The sequence below is a fragment of the Saccopteryx bilineata genome, chromosome 2, assembly GCF_036850765.1.
Source record: "Saccopteryx bilineata isolate mSacBil1 chromosome 2, mSacBil1_pri_phased_curated, whole genome shotgun sequence".
Taxonomy (NCBI): domain Eukaryota; kingdom Metazoa; phylum Chordata; class Mammalia; order Chiroptera; family Emballonuridae; genus Saccopteryx; species Saccopteryx bilineata.
The window spans coordinates 282,686,326-282,714,185 of NC_089491.1; the positions used below are offsets into that span (position 1 = coordinate 282,686,326).

The 27,860-nt window shown below is 42.7% G+C and overlaps 1 protein-coding gene across 2 annotated transcripts; it reads right to left on the reverse strand.

Moving 5' to 3' along the window:
* Positions 1–2,010: 2,010 nt before the first annotated feature.
* VAMP4 (vesicle associated membrane protein 4) lies at positions 2,011–27,860 on the reverse strand. Of its 2 annotated transcripts, XM_066261159.1 has the most exons (9): positions 27,704–27,858; positions 25,866–26,031; positions 24,697–24,814; positions 21,041–21,087; positions 16,874–16,924; positions 12,576–12,676; positions 11,574–11,653; positions 7,032–7,083; positions 2,011–3,090 (listed from the first exon to the last, which is right to left on the reverse strand). In XM_066261159.1, the coding sequence occupies exons 3-9, from the start codon at positions 24,760–24,762 to the stop codon at positions 3,062–3,064; spliced, it is 426 nt and encodes a 141-aa protein (XP_066117256.1). In that variant the 5' UTR covers positions 24,763–24,814; positions 25,866–26,031; positions 27,704–27,858; the 3' UTR covers positions 2,011–3,061. The 2 variants fall into 2 exon arrangements, with proteins under 2 accessions (XP_066117256.1, XP_066117255.1); XM_066261158.1 differs by lacking the exon at positions 25,866–26,031 and having other exon boundaries at positions 27,704–27,860.

Below are 27,860 nucleotides of genomic sequence, written 5' to 3' on the forward strand. Positions count from 1 at the left end.
CACCAGGCACGTCTGACTTTGCGTGAGCATCCGCCCTCCCTCCATTCTGCTCATGTCCCATTTCAGTACTGAACTTGCCTTTAATTGAGAAGTCCCCACGTGTATGAAATTGGAGGGCAATGCCAGTTAGCTTCCAGTAAGGAGGGGCCAGTCTTCAATGAAATCCTACAGCTAACGCACGCCCTGTACTTATTTTTGCTGACAGCTTTCCTCTTTACCTTCAAATGACCCTTGTACCAGAAGTGCTCACAGTCCCAAAATCATCTGCTTAGATCAGCACGGCATCTTTAATCATGGTAGAGGGGCCAGAGCCCACAGGTATTACTGGGTCCCAGTCCGAAGGAGCTAGCTAACCGGTACCACAGTCACAGAACCGCTGCAGGGCCGCAGGCTCCGTCGTGGAACCGAAGCCCCGAGGAGGGGGATGTCCCAGGCATTGTGGAAACAGGGACCTGACTTCCCATGGCACCCACTAGTATTTACAAAGCTACTTTAATTTCTCTGCTGGTCTTCACTGCTGTTTAATAACTCTGTTTTTGATGGAATGTATTTTCTTCTGACTTCAAAAAGGTTCTTGTCTCCAAGGTTACCATGATAAAGTCAGCAACATGCCAGCCATTGGGTCTCAGGATTAATCAAGACCGAGAGAGATAAAATGACAAACTGGACCGACACCGGGAGCGCTGAGCTCTCGCATGGACGTGTCCACTGCCGGTGTCCCCGCAGAGAGACGCTGAAATGCAGAGAGAACTACATAGATACAATATTGTCACAGAAATAGTTCATTATTTTTTTATGGTTAAGTTTTTTAAAAATAATTCTGGGCCCTGGCCGGTTGGCTCAGCGGTAGAGCGTTGGCCTAGCGTGCGGAGGACCCGGGTTCGATTCCCGGCCAGGGCACACAGGAGAAGCGCCCATTTGCTTCTCCACCCCTCCGCCGTGCTTTCCTCTCTGTGTCTCTCGTCCCCTCCCGCAGCCAAGGCTCCATTGGAGCAAAGATGGCCCGGGCGCTGGGGATGGCTCTGTGGCCTCTGCCCCAGGCGCTAGAGTGGCTCTGGTCGCAACATGGCGACGCCCAGGATGGGCAGAGCATCACCCCCTGGTGGGCAGAGCGTCGCCCCTGGTGGGCGTGCCGGGTGGATCCCAGTCGGGCGCATGCGGGAGTCTGTCTGACTGTCTCTCCCTGTTTCCAGCTTCAGAAAAATGAAAAAAAAAAAATAATTCTGTAATTTTTTATATTTCTTTAAAGGTAGCATAGTTTATTCAGAGAAACACTGGAAGTAGGAAATTTTGAGAAGCAATCTTCATCTTAACTGACAGGTACCATGGAGAAACCAGATTTCTACACCAAGTAATGGAAAATGAACTACAGACGAGTCTCGTTCCAACACCCGGAAAAGGGGAGAGGGACGGACGGACGTACACGCACGCACGCATCAGCTGAGTCTGTTCATTCAAACAGTCCCATTGCTGAGCTAGATTCGCTATGGAGACTCTAAAAAAATGCTCATTTTCCTGGGTATTTTGTCAAAAAAGTATTATTTATTATGTCATTTACAGTGACATTTGCAGAGTGGAGAGACCTGAGATAACATCCCGTAATATGTAAGACTTTTCTCTCTTTAAATGTTCTTCGTGAACTATAGAATTCAGCAGTTACATTTAGATATTCATAACTTGCGGGTGTCTGGAGTATCTCTTAATCTGCCTTCCCCCCTTCAAAATTCTTTCCCTTCTACACAGAACATTTTTGCTTCTTAGTGCTAATCCTGTAGGACTTTAAAAAAAAGATTCTATTTCATACATTTTGAATTAAAATGAACAAAACCAGAATAAACCAACTCTATCTAGGATAATTTCCCCATTTCAAATTTAAGTTGTATTTGTAGGTCAAGATGCCCAAGCGCATAAGTTGCTGCAGAACCTCCAATTTCAGTATGAAAGCTTCCTCAGCACAATAGAGGATTCATTTTTACCAACTTGTTTAAACAATACAAAGAGGTTGACACATTTTAGAGTTAACATGTTTTATTGTCATGAAAACAGACGGAGATGGTGACCCCAGCACTTGGTTGGCGACTGGCTGATGGCCACCCAGGCCCCTGACCTCACGCTCCTCACTGCTGGCTACCTGACACCTGGTTGTCCGGCATGCGTCTCCCGCGGATGGTCAGCGAATGCGGAAACTGCAAACCTAAGCGGATGATTTTGGGGCCACGAGCACTTCTGGTACAGGCTTAGCTGAAGGTAGAGAGGAAAGCTACCAGTGAAAATAAACACAGGGCATGTGTTAGCTGTGGATGTTGTTCAGGATGGGCCCCTCCTTGCGGGAGGCTAATGGGGAGAGGCTAGACCATGACTTGGTAGACATTTTCAGAAACTATCAATATAATGACGTTCTCCAATGATTTTAGTATCTTCGACTTTATGGTGCTGTATTTCTGTGCTTTTCATACTGTTTAAAATTCCCATTTCCATAATTTAAATGCCAAGAAATTATTACACATTCCCTTATAGAGTCAAAAACAGGTTTACTGGAATGTTGTCAGTGACAGCTAAAGGCAGAGCGCTCACAGCACACCTTTGTTACACTCACACACACACACACACACACGGCAACTGCCTGCAGAGCAGCCGTGTTGTAAGGATCTTGTGAGTACCGGCCGACGGCTCCACGGGCATCCTGACCACCCCTCAGCACATGCTGCGAATCCTGGGGCCGCATGCTGCGAGTCCTGGGGCTGCTCCAGCCACGGAGATGTCACGCTCCGAGCCGGCTGCACACACATTGAACCGGCAAGTATCCATTTCAAATCAGATCCTTGGAACCCAGGAAAACAGGCTGGCTGTCTTGGCCCCACACATAATTAGTAAAAGTACATTTTGCTAGAAGGTAAGATAATGGGACATTTCTCAATGCTCCAATTTGAAGTGATACTTGCCTCTTAGTTTCTTGAAAAAGAAGTTTTGAAAGTTATATACATGGGTTTCTTTTAAATTATGCAGATCTTTTATTGTTATTGTCCCGCATTTTGTTTAATGCAGATCTCTTGTCCTCAGATCAAGTACGGTACTTCACAACTGTAAGAACTGTGAGAGAAAAAAGGAGCATGTCAAAAAAAGGTAGGCCACATTAGAAACAGTATTCCTAAAGGCGGCTGTGTCTACTTCCGGAAGCAGGTCATGTAGCCTGAATGTTTGGCTGTAACGACGGACAACCAAAGGGAATGGAGAAGCAGGCGCATCACAAAGCCACTGAAGTGGCTAATGCTGGCATTTTTATCCAATAGATTATGGCAGAACTTTAGCATACAGCTGCTAAAACTGTTTTAAACTACATAATAACATGGGAAAATCTATTAAGAAGAAAGTGTACATAATCTCAGTTCAAAAACATGTTTGTATATTAATAGGAAGACCTGACATATCTACAATAGTTATATTAACTGTAGTTGTCTCTGAGTGGGAAGGTCACAGGTGAACTGTATTTTTCTTCTTTATGCTGGTCTATATTTTCCAAGTTGTCCACTGACAAGAAGGAAGTTCTGAGATGTCCTACATTAAATGACAGCAGGGTGGAAGGCAGAGACTTCCTACCCAGGACCCAGTCCTTTTCTGGTTAGCATTTGGTTCAATACCCCTTTCTCTGTGAAAAGCTTTCAGCAATGAAAGTTTCTGTGTTTAACATATTGTCAGGAGCGCCACCCCATCTTTTCAAGGAGCAGAAAAGGACATGGCTCCCTTGAGCTGAATGTGGCGCCCCAAGCGGCCCTGTGGGTCGTGCCCACACCTGACACCGATGCCCACAGCTTCACTGGGCCAGGGAGGGGGAGCCCTCTGGAAGAAGCCATCGGGTATATGTGCCAAGGGAGGGGGTGTCCTTCAAATGTTTAGTACCACGTGGAGGGGTATCCCTTAGCCTGACTGTCCACAGAGGATGTCCAGGCAATGGTGCCAGGAGGTGGTTTCCTTATCTGATGGCTGAATTATGGGGGGGGGCACACCCTTGAGTCACTTTTGTTATTATTCTGTTATTCACCAGTCAGTACCTGTCTTTTTTTTCCCTCGTAACTGAGCTTACTGTGACATCTTGTGGCCATCTAATGTAATTACAGTTTGGGTTCTCTTGGAGGACCAACGCCATCTGGTTTTAACACTGAAATTATATGGTGACTTTCACTCCAAAGAAGAGATACCACTGCTCCTTCTGGCCCCTTAGGGGTGCTTCCAGGTGACTAGAAACCTTTGCAGAAGTGTTTCGAGTCATTGGATGAGATATGTAGCTGTCTGACAGGGTCCACGACAGAGAAATACACCCCCAATTTCAGGGTTAGAAGGAACTTCTGTCTTGTCGGGTACACGTAAGTACTCCAGCACCCTGAATACCACACGGTGCCCAGGCCCCTCTGAGTCACATAAGGGAGTGGCCACCAACCTAGGGAGTGGCACTTGTAAGTAGCACATTTCAGACCCAAAACAATTTCTTGGCCTTGGTTGACGAAGAACAACTTTTAAATTCCGGAAGTCAGAGCTGCAGAACCTCCCGGCCGTCCCAAGGGCTCTGCCAGCGCTGTCTGCGTAAGAAATACGGGGCTGAATCGGGCATGCTGTTATCTAAAAGCATCCCCAAGACATTTCAAAGAAAATTTCTTTCTTTATAAAAGGGGGAGATTAAATAAGGCCTATTTGGTATGTAAAAATTATATGGGAAGCAGGAAGCATTGTCAAATAAAAAATAAATGTATTTGTATGCATAGATTCTTACTAAGATGAATGTTCTTTTTTTTGAAATTGTATAAAACTTCCAAGATTCTACAATGTCCTAATATTTTCATTTGCATTCCAGTCATCTTAAAATGTGTGTCGCAGAGCAAAGCAAATCTGTCAGGTATGTTGTCATCAGATCTTCAACTGTGTCACTTTTTGTCTTTGTCATTTACACAGGGAACTTTTGCTCTGACACTTTTAGATGGTATGCTTTATCTTCAGGAAAACTTCTGGAAAAGACATCCCGGTAAGATGTGTCCACACCCCTACCGGAAGGTCCCTCCCGGTGCCTCCCACCCGACAGTGGCTGTACCGGGGTCACCAGCACCCCCTCGGACCCCAGGCTCCGTCCAACCTAGACGGGAAGCCGCTGGACTCGGGAAGTAGACTGCTTCTGCCCAGGGTCTGGGCCAGGCCAGCACACACCTTAAATACTGAACTTTACTGCATAATTCTCATTTTATAACTGCTGTAGTCATCTAGTTCTTAAAGTACTGATGATTGTCATCACACTGTGGCATGCCAGTCAGCTCCTGTGTCTCAGACTGCCTGTTTGAAGTCGCTTTTGTCATTAGAAGGATAAGGACCTAGGTGTAGATATTCACTGTGAGGGTCCAGACTCAGGCACAGAGCTACGCCTCAAGCAGTTTGCACAACCCCCCTCGCGCTGCTACCTGGAACAAGGGGGCCAAGTCCCCCTTCCGGGAGGGCCCTCCTTCCCTGGCGGCCACTGAGGCTCATATATGGCTGATTCTTGATTTATGCACTATGTTCTAGAAAGTCACCACAAACAATGAATTACTGACTACCGAGCCATCGCTCCTAGGGAAAATACAGGGTTAAACTCCTGTGTGCCTCTGGTTACGACACTGTCAACCAATTAATACATAACCTCATTTCATGTGTTTCTGTTCAAAGACAGCTTACGTAGCATACATTGTCTAGTCACTGACGCTGAATTCAAGGCCAGCAGCATGGAGACTCGGGCCTGCATGAAGCCCACCAGACGAACTGGTTCTCCTGAAGTACAGCCTGCCGGCCGGCACTTACCCACACCAGGCAGCCTTCGGCCCTGCACCTGTGGGCCGTGTAAACAGCGAGGCCATCCACGCAGTGCACAGAAGTGTGTGAAGCGTGGCACTGACCAGTCTGGGAAGGACACTGGTTTACGAGAGCAAAACACCAGAAGGTGGACACAGGCTCATCAGACCTGACGGGCCCGCGTGTGTCAGGGGCTTAGACTCGTTACTGTTTGAACAGAGTGACTGAAGGCACCTCAGGACCAGTCCGGGTCACAAACTAATGCCAGCCAGCAGGCAGACGCACAAACCCTGAACCCACAGACATGGGTGAGGCTCCACTCCATTTCTTTGTAATGAAACTCTTTTCTCTTAAAAAGGAATATTGCCATGGAATATTTCAAATGGTTATTCGAGACCCTTTCTACAGCTTCATCGAGTCCCTGTAAACACAGGTCAAGAGCCTTGGGGAAAAGGAGGTATTGAAAATGATCTCACTTTACAAAGAATATTAAGGATATTAATGACTGAAATCAAGCTCAAATCCAAAACCATACAAAAATATCTGGAGAATTTACCTAGATTTTTCCTTCAAACACCATATTAAGAAATGTAAGCTGCCACACCTGAACGTTAATAAGCAGAAAGTGGGCCCTGGCTGATTGGCTCAGTGGTGGAGCGTTGGCCTGGAGTGCAGGAGTCCTGGGTTCGATTCCCAGTCAGGGCACACAGGAGAAGCGCTCATCTGCTTCTCCACCCCTCCCCTTCTCCTTCCTCTCTGTCTCTCTCTTCCCCTCCCGCAGCCAAGGCTCCATTGGAGCAAAGTTGGCCCGGGCGCTGGGGATGTCTCTGTGGCCTCTGCCTCAGGCGCTAGGATGGCTCTGGTTGAAACAGAGCGACGCCCTAGATGGGCAGAGCATCGCCCCCTGGTGGGCATGCTGGGTGGATCCTGGTCGGGCACATGTGAGAGTCTGTCTGACTGCCTCCCCATATCCAACTTCAGAAAAAATACAAAAAAAAATAAAGCAGAAAGTGAGTGATGGCCCAGGTGTGAGAGTGGCCGTATCTGGCCTTCCATGGATCATGGAGCCCCGAGATTGTGGCCGGCTCAGGAGCACTGTCGGAGCTCGGGTCAAAGTCACTACTCTCAATCCTGATAGTCACCCCGGGCAGACTGAAAGTAAATGAAAATGAACTCAGAAACCAATGATACTCCTCAAAATAAATAATGCAATCAATACTTACTGATGATCACCAACAAAAGGATAACAGCAACCAGAGCCATGATGGCTTTTATCTACAACACACAAAAAGGCGTAAGAAAGGTATTAATATTAATCTTGACTATATTCACGTGATCATTTATTGTGTTAGTTACCATATTACACTGATTAATTAGTGAATAGGATCATTCCTCAAAAGGTTTTCAACTTTTTTTTCATGAATAATCAGGATTCTCCAAACTCGAAGGTTTTGCTTGCTCAGATTTTACTGTTCCAGGCTCACTGCACAGTGAACAGCACCAATCAAAGCTTCAGGGATCGGGTTGTTTGAGTCTAGAATTTCTTGCACTTGTTTCTAACAAGAGCAGGAAAAGTACGGTAGTTAACCTACTGTTAAAAAGCCTCAGGACAGGATGAGTAACAAAGGCATCCAATACAAATGGCCTAATATATATATAGTATGAGACAGCATTTTTATGGCATTACCATATTTCCCCATGTATAAGACACCCCCCCAATTTGGGATCTAAAAACTGGGTGCATCTTACACAGTGGTTATAGATTTTTTTACTTGCATTTCCCGTTTTGCGCTTGTTTTTGCGCTCATTGTTGAAAACAGTGATTCGTCATCAGACACAGATGAAGACAAACTAATGGATGGGAGTTTTGACAGTGATGAAGTTGTATGAATTTTATGACGAATAAAACGAGTTTAATAATTTTATGTAATACATGTTTTCTCAAATGTCGGGCCCCAAAATTAAGGTGTATCTTATACATGGGGAAATATGGTATTCTCAAAGTATGTGAGAATTCTGTTTGTTTTTGCTCCCTTTACTTTCTTCTTGGTGTTTTTATCTCCGTTTTGAGGAAGAGAATTTAGAGTCTTCATGAATAACCTTATGTAATAAATAACTTGTCCAAGAGGATTCTGTGTGGCAGTTTCACCAATGGGAGGAGAAATCTCAGGATTAGTCCTTAGTGAGCTAATTAATATTTTAAGCTTACATCATTTCTCTCTATAATATTGTCATATCCCTCATTTAACCCTAACACACATAAATTACACATTGACTTGATTTTCCTGATGAATTCAAAAGAGTTTTATTCACACCAAAGATTTTCAGATTGTTGATTAAAGATGGTTCATTCAGAAAAAGATGCCCAGTTATTATAAACACATGAACATTCTGAGCATCACAGGTTGTAACCAGAGGAAGCCAACGAAATGTTTCCAACATGAACTGTTGGTGACGCTGCACTGCTCTTACATTCATCACAAGGACAAAGTGATGGGGAAGCTCTGCAATCTGGACACCAGGTGCCTATTAAATTTATTAATCGTGTTAACACAAAAATGCAGATCAGATGGATGCAGGAGGTTCATTATCAGTAGGTGTCTGTGTCCCCATTATACTCTAAAGTACTTAGTGACAAAGGGATTCTGAGAATATATGGAAGTTTCTCTTATTTAACCTAAAAACATTGCTAAAGCAATCTGGAATTTTCCGGTGGTTTTTCACCTGTCCCTCAAACGTGCGCCCATCTGCTCCACCAACGGCACTAGGCTGAGAAGACATAAATGCTAAGCACCAGCATCAACTTCAAAACAGCTCAGTGGTTTCCTTCTTTGTTTTTTTTTTTTTTTTTTAACAGAGACAGTCAGAGATAGGGACAGACAGACAGAAACAGAGAGAGTTGAGAAGCATCAATCATCAGTTTTTCATTAGGACACATTAGTTGTTCATTGATTGCTTTCTCATATGTGCCTTGACCGCGGGCCTTCAGCAGACGGAGTAATGCCTTGCTCTAGCCAGTGACCTTGGGTCAAGCTGGTGAGCTTTTTTTTTTTTTTTTTTTTTATAAGCTGGTGAGCTTTTTGCTCAAACCAGATGAGCCCACACTCAAGCTGGCGACCTCAGGGTCTCAAACCTGGGTCTTCTGCATCCCAATCCAATGTTCTATCCACTGTGCCACCACCTGGTCAGGCCCTTCCTTGGGTTTCTAACACTGCCAGGAATGCACACAAGCAAACGACAGTACTGTGTCGTGCGTGTCCACAGCTCTTCCTCCAAGTGACATGGACAAATCTGCTGCTCTCTAGACACAGAGAAGCCTCCAGTCCTGAAGTTGGGGTCAGGGTTTCTCCCTCCCAACACACTGGCTACTTTTGTTCTCTATTTATTTTTAAAGTTAGATGTATTTCATAGAAATAAAATTCACCTTTTTTTTTTTTTTTTTGGTATTTTTCTGAAGTTGGAAACGGGAGACAGTCAGACAGACTCCCGCATGCGCCCGACCGGGATCCACCCGGCATGCCCACCAGGGGGTGATGCTCTGCCCATCTGGGGCGTCACTCTGTTGCAACCAGAGCCATTCTAGCGCCTGAGGCAGAGGCCATAGAGCCATCCTCAGTGCCCAGACCAACTTTGCTCCAATGGAGCCTTGGCTGCGGGAGGGGAAGAAAGAGACAGAGAGGAAGGAGAGGGGGAGGGGTGGAGAAGCAGATGGGCGCTTCTGCTGTGTGCCCTGGCCGGGAATCGAACCCATGACTCCTGCGCTACCAGGCCAACACTACCACTGAGCCAACCGGCCAGGGCCTAAAATTCACTCTTTTAAAGTTCATTTTGATGGATGTTGACAAATATATAGTTGTCACCCATCACAATCAAATATCCGACATTTCTAGCACTCCAAAAAGTTCCCTCATGCTCTGCTGTGGTCAATTTCCACCCTCTCTCCTGACCCACCTGCAACCTCTGATCTGCTTTCTGTCCTGTATCCCTTCTCTTAAGACCTTCCTAGATCACCATCATGAAGTCAATCCAGAAAACAGTACTGATAGAGACTACCTAAAACATACCTTCAAAATTAATTCAACTTTCCCCCTTAAAACCATACAATTCCTCTGATCTGAACCCCATAAAATACAAAAGCTTTAGATGTGGCTAAGAAAACTAGGCAACATGCACACTGAGCATTCTTCCCGACTACATCATGTGTCGTGTGTGTGAGTGGGGGGTGGAGGGAGGAGAGGGTGAATGTGCCGTGCCGGGGGCGTGGAGGAGGGGGTGGTCGAGAAGGCAAATGCATCGCGTGTGCGCGTGCACATGTGTGTAGGGGGAGAATGTGAATGTCTCAAGGACCTTCTGTTCTTCCAGATGTCTACGAAATAGACAACTTCTATAGAAATAGAGGAGTTAAGAAACACAGAAAATTTATTAAATAATTTAAAATAGAAAATTTAAATTCTAGGCAAGAGGAGCAATAGGGTTTGTTTCTTTCCCAAGTTCTGTTTCTGAAAGTTAAGAGGTTTCTACAGGTACATGGACAAAAATAAGTAAATCCAAAGCAAATCTTGGAAGAAATCCTTAGTATATGTGAAAGTCAACTTTAGAAATTTATTGCCCAACTTGAAAATGAGAGACTAAAAACAATGAGTTTACGTCTAAGGTTTCAACAACACTAAAAATGATCCATAGAATCAGGAGGAAAGAGATTTGCTCACAGCGATGAAATCTTAAAAGAAACATTTTCTGTTTAATGATTAGTAGCTATACTTGATTTAAGAAATAAATTCCTTTCATGTAAATGGATTGCAGGAATACATTAGTATATAACAATACTCATTTTCTCCTTGTTAAAAATTTCTTTTATTTCTTATTTCTCTGAAATAATGATAATAGATAATTTTTCTTAGCCACATTTGCCATATTCTGACATATAAACTGCACCCCGCCCCTTTTAAAAAATCATCTTTATCTTTAGCTTTTCCTCTTTTTAATGTGGATGTAATGCTACAGGCTGCTCCAAAAGGTACTGATAACAAAGTATAAGACAAATTAATATTCCTTATAAATTTATTTAAAAAATTTTTTTTTAATTTTTTTGTATTTCTCTGAAGCTGGAAACGGGGAGAGATAGTCAGACAGACTCCCGCATGTGCCTGACCGGGATCCACCCGGCATGCCCACCAGGGGGCGATGCTCCGCCCACCAAGGGGCAATGCTCTGCCCCTCCGGGGCGTCGCTCTGTTGCGACCAGAGCCACTCTAGTGCCTGGGGCAGAGGCCAAGGAGCCATCCCCAGCTCCTGGGCCATCTTTGCTCCAATGGAGCCTCAGCTGTGGGAGGGGAAGAGAGAGACAGAGAGGAAGGAGAGGGGGAGGGGTGGAGAAGCAGATGGGCGCTTCTCCTGTGTGCCCTGGCCGGGAATCGAACCGGGGACTTCTGCACGCCAGGCCGACGCTCTACCACTGAGCAAACCGGCCAGGGCCTTCCTTATAAATTTAGAGGTAGCTAAGTAATTTTTTTAAATGTAGATAATTTTCCAAGAGGAAGTCCATGAAAACACACTTTTAGGCTTGCCTGATTCAATTATTTCTGTTCCCAAAACCATTAATTCAACACATATTTATGAGTTCCTAGCGGCCCAGTTCAGGAGATACAACAAGCTAGGCAACCACAATCCGCCCGCCTGGAACTCACAACCTAGAGCCCTTTCTGCTGGTTTCTGCACAGCACGTGAGTGCTGGCCCGCCCTTCCGACACATCTGATGGACTTACTTTGCATCCGCGCCACCACATCTGCCTCCGAAGCTGTTTGGATCTGTTGCTAAACGCAGTGGCGTTATCCGATAAGCTTTCTGTATCACATGGGGGATGGAGAAGGATTAAACGACATCACAGGATGCTCTTATCTAGTCTCACAAAACCAAGGAGATACCAATTTCTACTTCTGCAAATGCATCCCCTTTTAAGCATAAAAACAACATCCTCCTTTTCCTCCACCCACAAATGTTGACATTCTGTATTGATAAAAATAAAAACCCAAAACCCAAAAGATTGCCGCAGGTCCGGCTGCTCAATCCATTTTTACAATAAGATTAAGAGAAGACTTTCCTAGGCATCAAGCCTTGCAAACAAACTTATGAATTCCAGTAAGAAAATACTCTTGAAAAATTCAAGAACTTGGCACAGCTACATGAAAAAAATTGACCTGTGGAGGTTCCATTCTTAGAAGACACCAAAAGTGACTAACTTAGAAGCAAAACACTATGAATTTTGAAAGTGGTTAAGTCAGATTTTTGTTTAAACAAGTCTATTAAGGGTTAATCAGCTATTCAGCCGTTCATCATTGAAGCAATATCTGAATGCCTAATATGCACCAGGAACTGCTACCCGCATAGAGAGCAGCATCTGTTGGTAAGGAAAGGCACTGAGTTACCAGAGAAAGCAAAAGATGAGACCTTCAGGGAAGTCTGAAGCGTGTGCCGTGGTGCCCAGACCGTGAGGAACACAAAGCCCAGCAATGTCACAGGAAAAAGATAAACTCCACTCTGACTCCACAACAGGGTAGTTTTAACTCAGCCAATCAGTTAAAGAAATATATAATGAGATGATTCACAGTACGTACAGGGAGCTAAAGTTAAAACATGACAGTCATAAATTAAGAACCAAACACCACTAACTTAAGTCATGGTTCCTACACTTTTGGTAGAAAAATGGGAGAAGCAAACTATCAGCACAAAGGTTAATAATATCAGGAAATACGTGAAATGTCTGTACCTGATTTGTCTTGGAGTTCATCTAGTCTCTCTCCTCTTTCAATGACTTTTGTAATATTTTCTTGCATGACATCAATAACTTCATCCACCTGATTCTGAACACTAGTTTTAAAAAGAGATAAACAAAATATGTAGTTTTCTTTCAAAAATTTTAGTGTTTTTTTTTTTTTTACAGAGACAGAGTCAGAGGGATGGACAAACAGACATGAAGGGAGAGAGATGAGAAGCATCAATTCTTTGTTGCAGCTCGTTAGTTGTTCATTGATTGCTTTCTCATATGTGCCTTGACAGAGAGGCTAAAAAAGAGCGAGTGACCCCTTGCTCAAGCCAGCAACCTTTGGGCCCAAGCTGGTGAGTCTGTGCTCAAGCTGACAATCTTGAGGTTTCGAACCTGGGTCTTCCCCGTCCCAGTCCGACGCTCTATCCACTGCGCCACCGCCTGATCAGGCAAACATTTTATAATTTTTGAAACTTTTATTAGACATGGTAGAAGATAGCGAGTTCTTAGAATAATTCAGCTATGAAATGGTTATGGTATGATGGCTATGTTCTTCCATTTGCAGGCTTGAGTTCTCAGGAAATAAAGACAACATGATTGAAATAAAAGCCACATTGAACCTGTAGTTTAGTTTTGGCCCATTTCCGCTCATTCAAGGGCCCGTCAGAATGCTCAGTGACTGGCAGAATTAGTCCCCCAGCTTCACTGTGGTCAGGCTCAGGCTCAGTTCTCCGCTGTCAGGCATGGCCGGGGGCGGGGAGCTCAGGGTGCTGGCATATACACACTAGGACTGACGGAGGCAGAGCCCGGGCAGGACGCAAATGCCAAGGGTGCTCGAGCACACCGACGTTCAGGGGTGTAACTCCCGTTGCCCGTCAGTTTTCTCTTACACAGTGTTTAAGACAGCTGGCATACCAGGAAGGTCTGAAAACCCATCATGGAGCAAAGAGGACACACTTTCTGTTGTTCTTCAAAATAAATATATGATTTTCTTCCTTTATATCTGGTGAGGGTGACCTGTTCTATCCAAATTTCAGCTGTTCAATAGATTTAATATAAATTCAAAAATGTAATAATTGGTTTTTAGCTGCCTCCTCTCCAGAGTACACATGGTGGATTTTTTTTTTCTTCTTTTTACAGAGACAGAGAGAGTCAGAGAGAGGGATAGATAGGGACAGACTGACAGGAACAGAGAGAGATGAGAAGCATTAATTATCAGTTTTTCATTGCGACACCTTAGTTGTTCATTGATTGCTTTCTCATATGTGCCTTGACTGTGGGCCTTCAGCAGACTGAGTAACCCCTTGCTCAAGCCAGTAACCTTGGGTCCAAGCTGGTGAGCTTTGCTCAAGCCAGATGAGCCCGCGCTCAAGCTGGCGACCTTGGGGTCTTGAACCTGGTCCTCCGCATCCCAGTCCGATGCTCTATCCACTGCGCCACCGCCTGGTCAGGCCACATCGCGGATATTTTAATGTCCACCTTTCCTCTGTTACTCCAGTCCTCAGACAAAAACTACCTTACATTAACTTAGAAAAGAAGTCACGGTAACACCTTGATTTCAGGATTTTGAGACCCTGTGCAGAGGGCCCACTTTGCAGTGACAACTCCTGACCCATGGGAAATGTGAGATGATAAACATGTCTTTTCTTAGGCTCCTAAATTCAGGGTACTTTGTCACACAGCAGCAGAAAGCAAAAACATCCTGTGTAGAACTCGAATCGACTTCCTTGTACCTTGGCTCTCCAGTTCAGAATCCATGAGGTAGGATTAGGCTAACTGTGGACATATTTATTTCTTCACACCAACAGCTACCTGACTAAAGGCCAAGAATCTCACTAAAAACGTGATACCCATTACAGTCCCCTTCCCACTGTGTGCCTGCCATCTGCACCCAGAAGCAGGGCAGCGGCCATCTCTCCTGAGCATCTGAACCGGAGCCATTCAGTGCCTCTTCCATAGTTATTCTTCACAGCCTGGTCAGGTCCAGTGCTCTTCTCGCCCTGTACAGTCCTCCTCCCTTCCAGCCAAGCTTATCTCCGTCTAACATTACGCTCTACGGCGGTGGTTCTCAAAGTGTGCACCCTAGAAGATTTCCAGGTGTGCCCTATGGTATTCCAGAGAAATATGTGCCTGTTGGAGACCAAAAAACCAACAGGGTTTTTGGAGTTTAGATTTTAGGGGGGACAGAGGTGTGGGAATTGGCTATAAGCTGACAGTCTGTCCAACCCCCCACCTCACCTGCCTGATTAGGTGGCAAAAGGCTGTTCAGCTGTGGTGCTGGATTGTTTACACTACCCCCTCTGTTCCCCGGAAAGACTGGAGGCAAGTTTCTTCTATCCTTTGTCTGGTGTAAAGTTAAGATAATATGTATGGTGGCAGTTTTCTGCACTTGGTAAAATTCTTGGGTTGCCTTGGAAACATGATCAAAGATCTCATTGATTTGCTAATGGCCCACTTTGCCCTATAAATAAAGCAAGATGCGGTTTTTGGGTGCACTTTGTTCTTGCCAGCAGCAATTACAGGACCCTCCTGACCCCGTATTTTCTTAATTCCTCACTCTTACCATTTGTGACCTGGAATTACTAGCTGCATTGGTTTGCGGCATGTGCCCAGATATAAAAATAAATATAGCTACTCTATTATACCATTTCATTATGAAATACCGCTCTTTTTGTTAACACATCGTATTTTATTATTAATACATCATTATACTATTTTAGATAAATACATCCAAATAAAATGGATAGATTTCTCAAAAAGAAGCGTGATATTGAAGAATCCGATTCTGGAAGTGAGCAAAAGTTAAGTGTAAATAAAATAGGACTTGAAGGCTGAGGGGCAGAATTTAATTTATAGCATTTTCCATCACTTAACACTGAACAATAAAATTGGATTAGAAACCCATCCATGGAAGCTTCAAGTGATTTTGGTTTAACATTAACAGAAAAAGAACTGGCAGCTATATCCACTGATCGTGGATTGATGATTTAAACATAAGGAATTGTCTCTTGAAGCCTTTAGGATTTCTATAAAAGAAAAATATGTGGCAATATCTAAAAAAGCTTTGAACATTTTACTACAATTTTCAACATCCTATTTATGTGAATTAAAATTTTCTACCCTCAACACAAGAGTAAAAAGAGAGGAATTCTTTAATGTATTGATGAGGAAATGAGAGTTTGCCTTTCAAATATAAGCCCAAACATTGAAGAAATCGCTAGGACACATCAAGCTCATGTTTCTCATAAATACAAGAATGAAAAAACACATTTGTGCTGGGACCTGCCGAATTTACTAGATCTTACTAAGAATGTACCTATATATGATATATAAAAAGATAACTTTTTTGTCGTTTTTTTAAATTTTTTAACCCCTCTTTTACGAATTCTAAAAACCATAACTCAAAAACTGTAACATAAAAATGTTTTTTAATGTCAGAATAAATTTAATTTTTGTCATATTTCTTTTAATTACCATAAAAGCATGCTTGGGCTTTATATTTTTTTCTTTAATATTTGACTTAATTATAACATATTTCTCAGAAATTTGTATATAGTGTGCCTACAATAATTTGTAGGATTTTAAATGCACCCCAACTTCAAAAAGTTTGAGAACCACTGCTCTACAGCGTTATCACCGCCAAGCCTCCTCGGCTACCGCCTACTATCCATGCAGCACAAGCCTTAGACTGAAAATCACCCAGAACACTTAGATCAAATATACAGGTCAGGGTAAGTAATCAATATGAAAAAGCCCTGGAAGTATGTAAAAGACAGCTGTACTTCAAAGAACCAAATCTACTATCCTGCTCTTATTCTGAAAATGGGACTCATGCTATAGATTTAAAACCAAAACAGACCTTGATTTGTGCTAAATAAAGAGATTTGACATGAGGTAATCAAGTTAAGGAAAACCAGGAACCAGGAAGTGCATTCCCTTAGCTGTAATTCAGAGGTAGCTTTGTGAAAACAGAAAGAATTACTGGGTTTTTAAAACCTAGCAGTTCTAGTTTGTCTGAATCAGGCCTCAGCAAAGATTTTTCTATAAAGGGCCAGGTAAATAAGAGACATCTCAGATTTTGTCGGCCATAAAGCTCTGTCACAACTAGTCAAATCTGCCACTGTCGTCTGATGGCAGCCAGAGAGAATAAGAAAACAAACAGGCATGGCTGTGTTCCAATAAAACTTTATACACAAAAGCAGGTGGCAGCCAGATATGGCTCAAAGGCGGCAGTGTGTCCACCTGTGGTCCACACAGAAAAATGATAACCATTTAAACAAATGAGTATCTCAGAAACTTACTGCTTAATTTTGTCATTTCTAGGTCCAAATCTTGGTCCAGATGGTCCCCTCCTAAAATCAAAACACCGAGTGCACATGAATAATTGAGAGCGTCCGAAAGACAAAAACGAAAACAGGAAATACAATCAAGCTGAATTCTAAACACGGGTCAGTCATTTACTGTAAGAAACCACATTTACTGATAGTACTGGAACTGCAGGATATGTAATCGTGTCTGTCCTTTGTTGGTACTTAATGCTGGCTACAACCAACTTCTTCTGAATATTGTAACTTTCGGAGAAATTAGGGTTTATATAACCCTTAGTTACACACAGAATGTTCTAATAATTAAACTTTGAAATACCAAAACTGAAGTGTCAGTGAGTACGGATTGCTTTATGATTGATTACAGAAAACTAAAAGTACAATTCACCTTGAATTGGGGCTATAATGAAACGCTGATTATCAGGGATGGATAAAGAGAAAAATCCATTCAAAACACTAAAAATTTCAAAGTTTTTTTTTTTTTTTTTTGGTGACAGAGACAGAGAGAGGGATAGATAGAAACAGACAGATGGGAAGGGAGAGAGATGGAAAGCATCAGTTCTTCGTTGTGGCTCCTTAGTTGTTCATTGATTGCTTTCTCATATGTGCCTTGACCGAGGGGCTACAGCAGAGCGAGTGACCCCTTGCTCAAGCCAGTGACCTTGGGCTCAAGCTGGTGAGCTTTGCTCAAACCAGATGAGCCCACACTCAAGCTGGCGAGCTTGGGGTTTTGAACTGGTGTCCTCTATATCCTGGTCCAACGCTTTACCCACTGCACCACCGCCTGGTCAGGCTCAAACTATGGTTTTTGATTACTCATCTTAAACTCAACAAGGTGGCTAAAGAGAAATGTAGGAATCTGAAAATATCAACACTTCTCAAATTATTTCTCTATTCTAGTCAAATGTATTATTTTGATTAATGTGTTTTAAAATTCTGGAATTAAAAAACTTTTGGATATTTTAATTAATTATCATTCTTCTGATAATAGAGAATAAGATATAAACTATAAAACGCAAAAGAAAACAGATTCTGTACTAACAGAACACAAGCTCCGCAGTCTGCATCCGCCCAGCCCCTGGCAGCCTCCCTTCTACCTGTGTCTCTATAAACGTGACTACTCCAGGGACCTCATGCAAGAGGGAACATACAGTTTATCCTCGTGTGACCAGCTTCTTCCACTTAGCGTTAACATCTTGAAGGGGCACCCATGTTGTAGCATGTGTCAGGATGTCCTTCTTCTTTAAGACTAATACGAATAATCCACTATATGCATATATCACATTTTGTTTCTCTCCATCCACTGATGGAGACTTGGTTGCTTCCTAACTTTTGGCTTTTATGAACTTTTGGCTACTATAAACATGAGTGTTGATTAATTTTTAATAATTATTTCAAGAGCCTGACCTGTGGTGGCGCAGTGGATAAAGCTTTGACCTGGAACGCTGAGGTTGCTGGTTCAAAACCCTGGGCTTGCCTGGTCAAGGCACATATGGGAGTTGGTGCTTTCTGCTCCTCCCTTCTCTCCCTTTCTCTCTCTCTCCTCTCTAAAATGAATAAAGTTTAAAAAAAATTAAAAAAAAAATTATTTCAAGAACTTTGGTGTATTTCCCTTTCAACACACAGACAAAACCACAGGGTGTGGAAGTCACACTTGACACAAGAGTGCTAGTTTTGTTGGTGGGCCCTTTGGGAGATGCCCAGTGTTAGGTGGGAGTGGACCTCTAGCTGTACACTGTTGCCTGAAGAGTTAGTGTTCCCTACAAGAGTATCTAAGTTACATCCAGGTAACCAATTACTTAACCTCAGCATCTGGCCTTCTTTGCAATACTGAGTTTCTTTCTGACAGCTGTGGCATAGACCAAGGCTTTTTACCATAACCAGCACTGTCAGCAATTAGCTTTGTGATTCTATGTAAATCTTGTCACTTGTAGGAAATTATCTTCCCACTTTATCTGTCCTTCCTGCAAAAAATGATACTATTTCCTGTAATTGGATTTGTTTCATATCCTGTAGACTCTTTTTGTTCATTGCTTCATGGTTGTCAATTACTTTCTTTTTTTAAAAAAGTTTATTATTGTTATTTTTTAAAGAGACAGAGAGAGAGTCAGGGAAGAGGGACAGATAGGAACAGAGAGAGATGAGAAGCATCAATTATTAGTTTTTCAATGCGACACCTTAGTTGTTCATTGATTGCTTTCTCATATGTGCCTTGACCGCGGGCCTTCAGCAGACTGAGTAACCCCTTGCTCAAGCCAGCGACCTTGGGTCCAAGCTGGTGAGCTCTGCTCAAACCAGATGAGCCTGTGCTCAAGCTGGCAACCTTGGTATCTCAAACCTGGGTCCTCCGCGTCCCAGTCCGACACTATCCACTGCGCCACTGCTTGGTCAGGCTCAATTACTTTCTATTTTTATTTATTTATTTATTTATTTATTTATTTATTTATTTTACAGAGACAGAGTGAGAGTCAGAGAGAGGGATAGATAGAAACAGACAGGAACGGAGAGAGATGAGAAGCATCAATCATTCATTAGTTTTTTGTTGCAATACCTTAGTTGTTCATTGATTGCTTTCTCATATGTGCCTTGACTGTGGGCCTTCAGCAGACCAAGTAACCCCTTGCTCGAGCCAGCGACCTTGGGTCCAAGCTGGTGAGGTTTTTTCCTCAAACCAGATGAGCCCGCGCTCAAGCTGGCGACCTCAGGGTCTCAAACCTGGGTCCTCTGTATCCCAGTCCAATGCTCTATCCACTGCGCCACCGCCTGGTCAGGCTCAATTACTTTCTATATAATGTTTGTACTGGGGGGGAACCTCTACAAAAACCTTCACAACATTACAGCAAAGAGGGAGGCAAATGCTGCCTCTCAGGCACAGCTCTCCATTACCCCATGGAGTAAACTGCAACAAGATGCCATGCCTCTTGACTTTGCAAATACAAACCCAGGCCTGTATGAGAGCCCTTTCTAAACAGAGCTCCAAATTAGGTCAATTAATTTTGACAAAGTATCAAGGCCATTCAATGGGGAAAGAATAATCTTTCCATCAAATGGTGGTGGCACAACTGGATACCATATGCCCCCCCCAAATCCCCCAATTAATCATATATAACAATTAACATAAAATATATTATAAATCTAAATGTTAAAGCCAGATCTGTAAAACTCCTAGAAAACAAAACAGGAGAAATTCTTAGTGACACTGAGTTTGGAAAAAATAGATTTTTAATAAATTAATAAATTCATTTCATCAAAATCAAAACTTTGATATTCAAAAGATACTGTTGTGAAAATGAAAAGATTTACTGGCAAATGGAGAAAAAATATTTGTAGGACATATCTGACAAAGAACTTGTTTCTTAAATACATAAAACTCTTAAGACAAATTTAAAATTGGGCAAAAGATTTTACATATTAATTCATCAAAAAAGAAATGAGGATGAAAAATATGTACACAAAAGATGCTCAACATAATTCGTTATAAGGGAAATGCAAATTAAGACTGTAACGAGATACCACTGCACGCCCACATGAATGACTGAAACTAAAGATTGAGTGCATGGAGCGTTGACGAGGAGCCTAGAATTCTCATACAATGCTGGTGGGGATGACATGGGACACCACTTTGGAAAAAAGCTGTACACCCACCCGCCATATTACTCCTAACCATTACCTGAAAGAAACGAAAGCAGATGTCCACACAAAAAACCTACAGGAAATGTTTACAGTGGCCTTGTTTATAACAGCTGAGAATTAGAACTACCTCAAATAGCCATCAATAAGCGACTGAGTGACTGAACTGCAGGGTGTTCATACAATGAAATACTACTCAGACATAAAGAGACACAATTGATAGATGTGACAGCATGGATGACTCTCAATATGCAGAGTGAATTAAGTCAATAAAAGTAGAGTCATAATTCATAGCTCCATTTATAAAAAAAAATTCTAGAAAATACAACTATAGTGATAGAAAGCAGATCATTGGCTGCCTAGGGAATGGGAGAATGACAGATTACCAAGAGGTACAAGGATGGCTGTGTTTATTACTGTATTTGATTTTGGTGATGTTTCACAGGTGTGCAGAACTCATATTGTATACTTTATATGTCAATTATATCCCAAAAGAGCTGTTAAAAAACTTACAGAAAAAAATCCTCTTCTTCATCTGAATCATCTTCCAAAAGATTTCTCTGTTAAAAAAAAAAAGAAAGAAAAACAATGACTTGAGTTTTCAGATTCCCAGGGCTTATAAACTGTCCAGAGGTGTAATAAAACAAACTCTGTCCTGGTAAAATTTCTGAACGCCGAGCTTCCAAGGGGGAGAGTAATGCCATGTGCTTCACTGGGAACTAAACACACAGAATCACATTTGCAGACTTTCCAGGGAAAATGCTTTAAGAGCGCAAAGCTATGACTGACTACAAGGCAGAGGTCACCAAAGCAGGTGCGGGAGTGAGGAATGCGGGACACCAGGCGGAGCCAGTCCCTTCTCCTTCTCCCTGCCTTCCAGTCGCTCTCCGTTCACTTTTCATCTAACAAATGTGCCTGGGCATCTCCTGTGTGCTAGGCACGGTGCTAAGTACCCAGCACCAGCTTTGAAGAATAGAAAACTATCTGATGGTGACAAACGCTATGCAGAGAATTAAAACAGTGACGAGATAGAAAGTGACAGGGTGACTCAATGAGATTAGGCTGTCATGGAAAATCACTCTCAGAGGTGAAACCAGAGCTGAGATCCAAATGACAACAAGGAACAACCAAAGACCAGGCCAAAGAGCGCTCACTGGCAGCCGAGGGCCTGCTGGCCAAAATATATTAAGCAAAAACTACTTAAATTACAAGAAGAGACAAATACATTTGAAATTATAGGGAAGATTTAGCATACTGTTCAGAGATGGAGAGACCAAGAAGACAAAAAAGAAATTAATTCAAACTTGGTAGCAAATTTTATTTTCAAATAGCCAAGAAAAGAATAAGCCACAAAATAATTATAATAAATTCCCAAAACTGGAGGTCACATTCTCTGGGCATGACGCAATGGAACTTAGAACAAATGACAAAAGGAAATTTTAAAACATTCTTCTAACTAACATTAAAATGGAAATGGAAATTTAACAGACTCATCAGAAATGAATGTTTCTGGGAACATCACTGAACAAAATCACAGGACACATCACAATAGTACTTAAAGGAAAATATGATCTTAAATGCATTTATTTATGAAATCACAAAGACTGAAAAGATATGAAATATGTATTTAGCTCTTAAGATGCGTAAATTATTCCTAAGCAACTCACAATCCCAGAAGTTTTAAATATAAGATTAATGGACTGGATTATATTAACATTTAAAATATAAAAAACATAAGACATCATAAACAAGGTTAAACAGCAAGTAAAAGATTGGGGGAAAAAAATCTGCAATATACTTTCAGACCAAAGGTCTGATGTCTGTATTATATAAAGAGCTCTGACAAACCAATTCCCAATAGAAGAGGAACTAGCCAATGACCACATGAAAAGAGGTTCTAAGTCAGTAATATTCAGGGAGATGCTTGAATTTCTTCAACAAATATTTCTTGACCAGTATTCTAGCTAATAAGTAACACATTTTTGATAGTTTGTTTTAGAGGATGCTACTAAAGATAAAGTATTTGTATTATAGCTGTACAATGAGAAACACCCATTAAAACCAATGTTTTTATACCCATTCATTGAACAAACATGAGAGCTAGAAATACAGTATCACAAAAGGCTAAAGGGACACAATGAAATAGCACTTCACATGTAAGCAGGCAGATAATTAACAACTGTTGGTGAGAAGACACTGGTGATGAGGAGAAATGTGGAGTAGCTAGAATATCCACACATTGTCTGCGGGCATGTAAAAACCAGGCAGCCCCTTTGACCATCTGGCAGTTCTTTAAAACACTGAATAGGGAGTAATTCTATCAGTGGAATTCAGCAATTCCACTCCTGGGTATACCCAAGATCAACAAAAACACATGTTCACACAATACCTTGTACATGAATATTCACAGCAGTGGTATTCATAATAGCCAAAAAGTGGAAATAACGCCTAATGACTATCAACTGATGAGTGAATAAATAAAATGTGGTATATATCCATATAGCAATATTATTCAGCAATAAAAAGTACTGATACATACTATAACATGGATAACCCTTGAAAACATTCTAAACCAAAGAAGCCAGTTAGAAAAGACATCATATTGTATAAATCCATTCATATAAAATGTCCAGAAGACAAATCTAGAGATCTGTGGTTGCCTGGGGCTGAGGGGATGAGGATAATGGGGGATGACTGTTAAAAGGTACACGATGTCTTTTTGGAATGATGCAAGTGTCCTAAAATAGACTGAGGCGATGGCCGCACAATTCTGTAAATGTACTAAAACCCACCCAATTGTCTTCTTTAAATGAGAGCCAAAAATACAACAGAAGAGGACTCCAGAAGTCAACAAGGAAATATCAGCCTTAAATGACACATGGGCTTAACTGACATTTACAAACTTTCCACCCCAAAACGGGAGAATGAACATGGGACATTCTTAAGGTCAGACCATATGTTGGGACACAAGACAAGTCTCAATAAATTTAAAAAGACTGAAATCACACTAAGTACAAATGTACTGACCATAATGGTGTAAAATTGGAAATCTAGAGTATATAGGTGTCATATTATAAAGTTGTACATTTGACATTCATATATTAACCAGTGTTACCACAATTTATAAGAATAACGCTAATTCCTTCCCTCAAAAAATATTTATTGCATACTTATTGTAAAAGTAACCTATCTACAATGTTCATACCAAACATTGTCTCCAAAATGGTGCATAATTTCTAGATGCATACATATCTACACAAAATGTTTGGAATAAACTAGAAATTGAACATTATATAAATACCACTCTGGATTCTGGGACAATCACTGGACCAAAATCCTTTATATGTAATTCCAAAATCTAAAAAGTTTAGAAAAACCAAGAGATTTTGTAAGATTGGAGCCAAAACTCATTTGGATGAAAATCTGACCTGAACTGATGCTAGCTAATTTACTTATACATTTTACTTATATATCAATACTTAGTATGAGACATTGCACTGAAAAGTATGAATGTTTGGTGGTGCTGCTCCAGACCCCCTAAAGTCTGTTATACAATATGCATCTAATTTTCTACAATCTGTAATGTTCTAAATTCCAACCACATTTGCCTCCTGAGTTCTGAATAAGATATTGCATATTTGTATACAATTCCCTTGGAGAGAAGAGACTGGAAAGAAGCTGTGATCAGTAATGGAAAAAGAATTCAGCTGAGTCACCAATTTAAGTAACATACACTTTTTAATATTTACTATGATGGGATTAGGATATAGACATAAATTTCAGATTTTTCTAAATCAAATTACTTACAAAAGGAATGAAAACACATTTAAAATTTTTTTTAGGGGAGGGGGAAGGGGGAGCAAGAGAGACAGAGAAAGATAAATGAGAAGTATCAACTCTTAGTTGTGACACTTTAGTTGCTCACTGATTGCTTCTCATATGTGCCTTGACTAGGAGGCTCCAGCCGTGCCTGTGACCCCTTGCTCAAGCCAGTGACCTTGGGCTTCAAGCCAGCGACCGTGGGGTCATGTCTATGACCCCATGCTCAAGTTGATGACTTTGGGGTTTCAAACCTAGGCCTTCAGTGTCCCAGGTCAACGTTCTACCCACTGCACCACCACCTGGTCAGGTTCAGTCTTTCTTTTTAAAGCTTAAGATTCTAAACTTACCCTTTCACTTTTCACAGAACCAGTGACATCATCATCATTTAAGTGGCGCTTGAACTTGGGAGGCATATTTTTTCACTCCAGAAGTACTCTTCTACTTCCCGGAATAAGTACTCACCACCTTAAAGAGAAAATACATTTTCTGAGATGTGACACTTCTGGTTATAAAGTACTTATAACAGAGTACAGGCTCTATGTGAAGAGGTCTCCCACACTTCCCCAAGTTAAACTACAAGTACTTCCTTCTCACTCGCTCCATTCCAGAGACTCCCACACTCGGCCTCAATACATAAGAAATAGTAAAAATCATGAGAAAAATGTATCTAACTTTCTTAGAAGAACATGTGGAGGAAATCAGTGACAAAGTTTTTATTTTTATTTTTTTTGTATTTTTCCGAAGCCAGAAACGGGGAGGCAGTCAGACAGACTTCCGCATGTGCCCAACCGGGATCCACCTGGCACGCCCACCAGGGGGCGATGCTCTACCCATCCGGGGCGTTGCTCTGTTGCAACCAGAGCCATTCTAGCGCCTGAGGCAGAGGCCATAGAGCCATCCTCAGCACCGGGCCAACTTTGCTCCAATGGAGCCTTGGCTGCTGTTGGGGAAGAGAGAGACAGAGAGGAAGGAGAGGGGGAGGGGTGGAGAAGCAGATGGGTGCTTCTCCTGTGTGCCCTGGCTGGGAATCGAACCCGGGATTGCTGCACACCAGGCTGACGCTCTACCACTGAGCCAGCCGGCCAGGGACAAAGTTTTTATGAAATGAAAAAGCAGATTGTATAGGAGGGGAGAAACAGGAGGTGCTTCCCTGAAAATGAGACTTTAAATGCTTTAGGATTTCAACTTGGGAGTTAGAGAAGACAGCGAACATTTCTAGTTCCCACTTTAGGTTAGTTGCTTCAACAATACTTCAGTTCCCTCATCTGTAAAATAGTGCTTTCTAGGCTTCTGCGTGGAGTTGGGATGGTTTCACCAGATAATATGTTCAAAACCATCTTGTCAACTTGTTAACATCCTGTTCTGAAGCATAGCCCTGGGTGTTTCCAGAAAAGGGATGTTTAGTAAGTACTGTGCAACAAAGCCAGTTTTTTTTTCCCTATAGAAAGTCTCACTGCCTTTTATATGCTAATATGTATTGCGATTTTCCTAGAAACTGCTTTAGTATGCAACATACTCAAAATTTTCTTGAGAAAAAGCTGACACACAGATGTAAGTCTTCAGTATCCTGGGCTAGAAGATAGATGAATGAGAACAGCTCAGGAGTGCCCGGTGTGTTACTATGGCTGGGGACTGAGCGCAGGGATTTACGTGTATTTTCTGTTACTCCTCTGGAGTAGGCACTGGAAAACAAAAAGAGTACTAAGGCTCAGTAAAGATAAGTAATTAATAGTGTTAGTTTCTCTGCTCATTGAAACAGCAGAGACACAGGCCTAAACTAATCAATGGCTGTGTATGATTGGTTGTGATATATGTTGTTAGCTGTCCACCAGGGTACATACACATCTGTGTCCTAGAAAGACCACTTCCCTGTAACAACCTAGCAGCCCTCTCTTTCCTTTTCTGCAAGAAGAAACCAAAGGCAATTTTCAAATCAAGTATAGCTAGACATCAGTTTGTTGGTTAATGTTATCCAGTAAAAATAAATAAATAAACAAGCCCAGAGACCAGTTTCATAAGCCAAATAAAAGTTTAAGTTGGCTTCCTATCAAAACAACTGATAGATGCTTTTCTTTGATCAAAAATGCTTCCAAACCAGAATTTTAACCATGTGTAACAAGAAACAAATTCTTGCCACCTGAGTAAACAACTCTTGAGTTCATGCAACAATATTTCTGTCATGTACACCTGGCCCATTTTATTTATCTTTTATTTCAGAATAATTCATTTATGTAGAAACGTTACAGAGTGCATAATAAACAAATGACAAAGGAAGCAACGAAGTCCTGAGGTTTTCATTACACCTGTAGTTTGTATGCATGTTAAACCCCACAGAGGGGGGCTGCCTCAACGTCTCAAAGCAAATTAACAGACTGACTTACATAACATCTACGAAATTACAGTGAAGCTAAAAGCTTCCTGGTCAAGAAGACCCATTTCAGGTCCCATAATCCAAGGATCAGCCTCAGGAAGGCAAGAAACTAGTGTGTGACAAACAGAAAAGCCATCAGCAAAGCAGGAGGCGGATTAATTAACCATGCATCATGAACCACAGGCCAACTGACATGCGTACCAAACAACTCATGGAAGAACACCATGCTTAGAAATCGTAGACTTATACATATTCTACCAAGGATGACTTCTTCAAAAGACACGCACGCACTCAGGTGTTCGTGTCCAAGTATACATGTCAATAAGAGTCTTCACGATGCAGTGCAGCACAGAGGGCAGAACAGCAGTGCACAGTCACCTAAAAGATGTCATCACTGGCTGCTGCTTAAGTCAACCTCAGGCGTGTACAATGTCACGTACGTATTTTTGGAAGAGGCAGGGCGTTCTCTGTTCGGGGGCTGTACACGTCACAAACTCCTAACCTGTTGTTTAATTAACGCTAGCAAAGAAGTAACCCCCAAACCCTACGTGTTTCGTTTCACCCAGGGCTGGCCCCTGGGCAGAGGCTGCCCGGTCCGCGCCCCTGCTTTCCCCATTGCTCGCCCGCAGCCCGGGCTGGTGCCGTTTCCGGGGAACCGGGGAGTCGCACCGGACAAGGACGCAACTATCCCCAACCCGCCGGTGCCATGACTGCTCGCACCTGTCGTTACAAACCCAGCCCATTAAAGCTCGACACGAACCGGGCTCACAGCCGGCGGCTCCCCGCCCCCAACCCCCTGGGGCGCCCCAGGTCTGCTCCTCACCCCGCGCTCCCCGCCGCGCACGCTCACGGGGCCCGGCCCGGCCCCAGCCTCCTCCCGCTCGGGTCACTACCGCGACCCCCAGGCCGGACGTTGCGGGGCCGGGGCGTCGGGTACGTCTCCTTCCTCCTCACCACCCCCGAGACCTGACCGGGGCCCGTACCTGAGCCTCCCCGGGACGTCTGGGGATGGCTGCGGGAACGAGCTGGCAGCCGAAGAAGGCGGGCAGCGGAGGCAGCGGGGGCCCACCCGGCATCGGCCGCTGCTCCGCAGCTGCGCCCCCGCTCATCGAGCCCATCGGCGCTCCGCTGCCAGGCGCC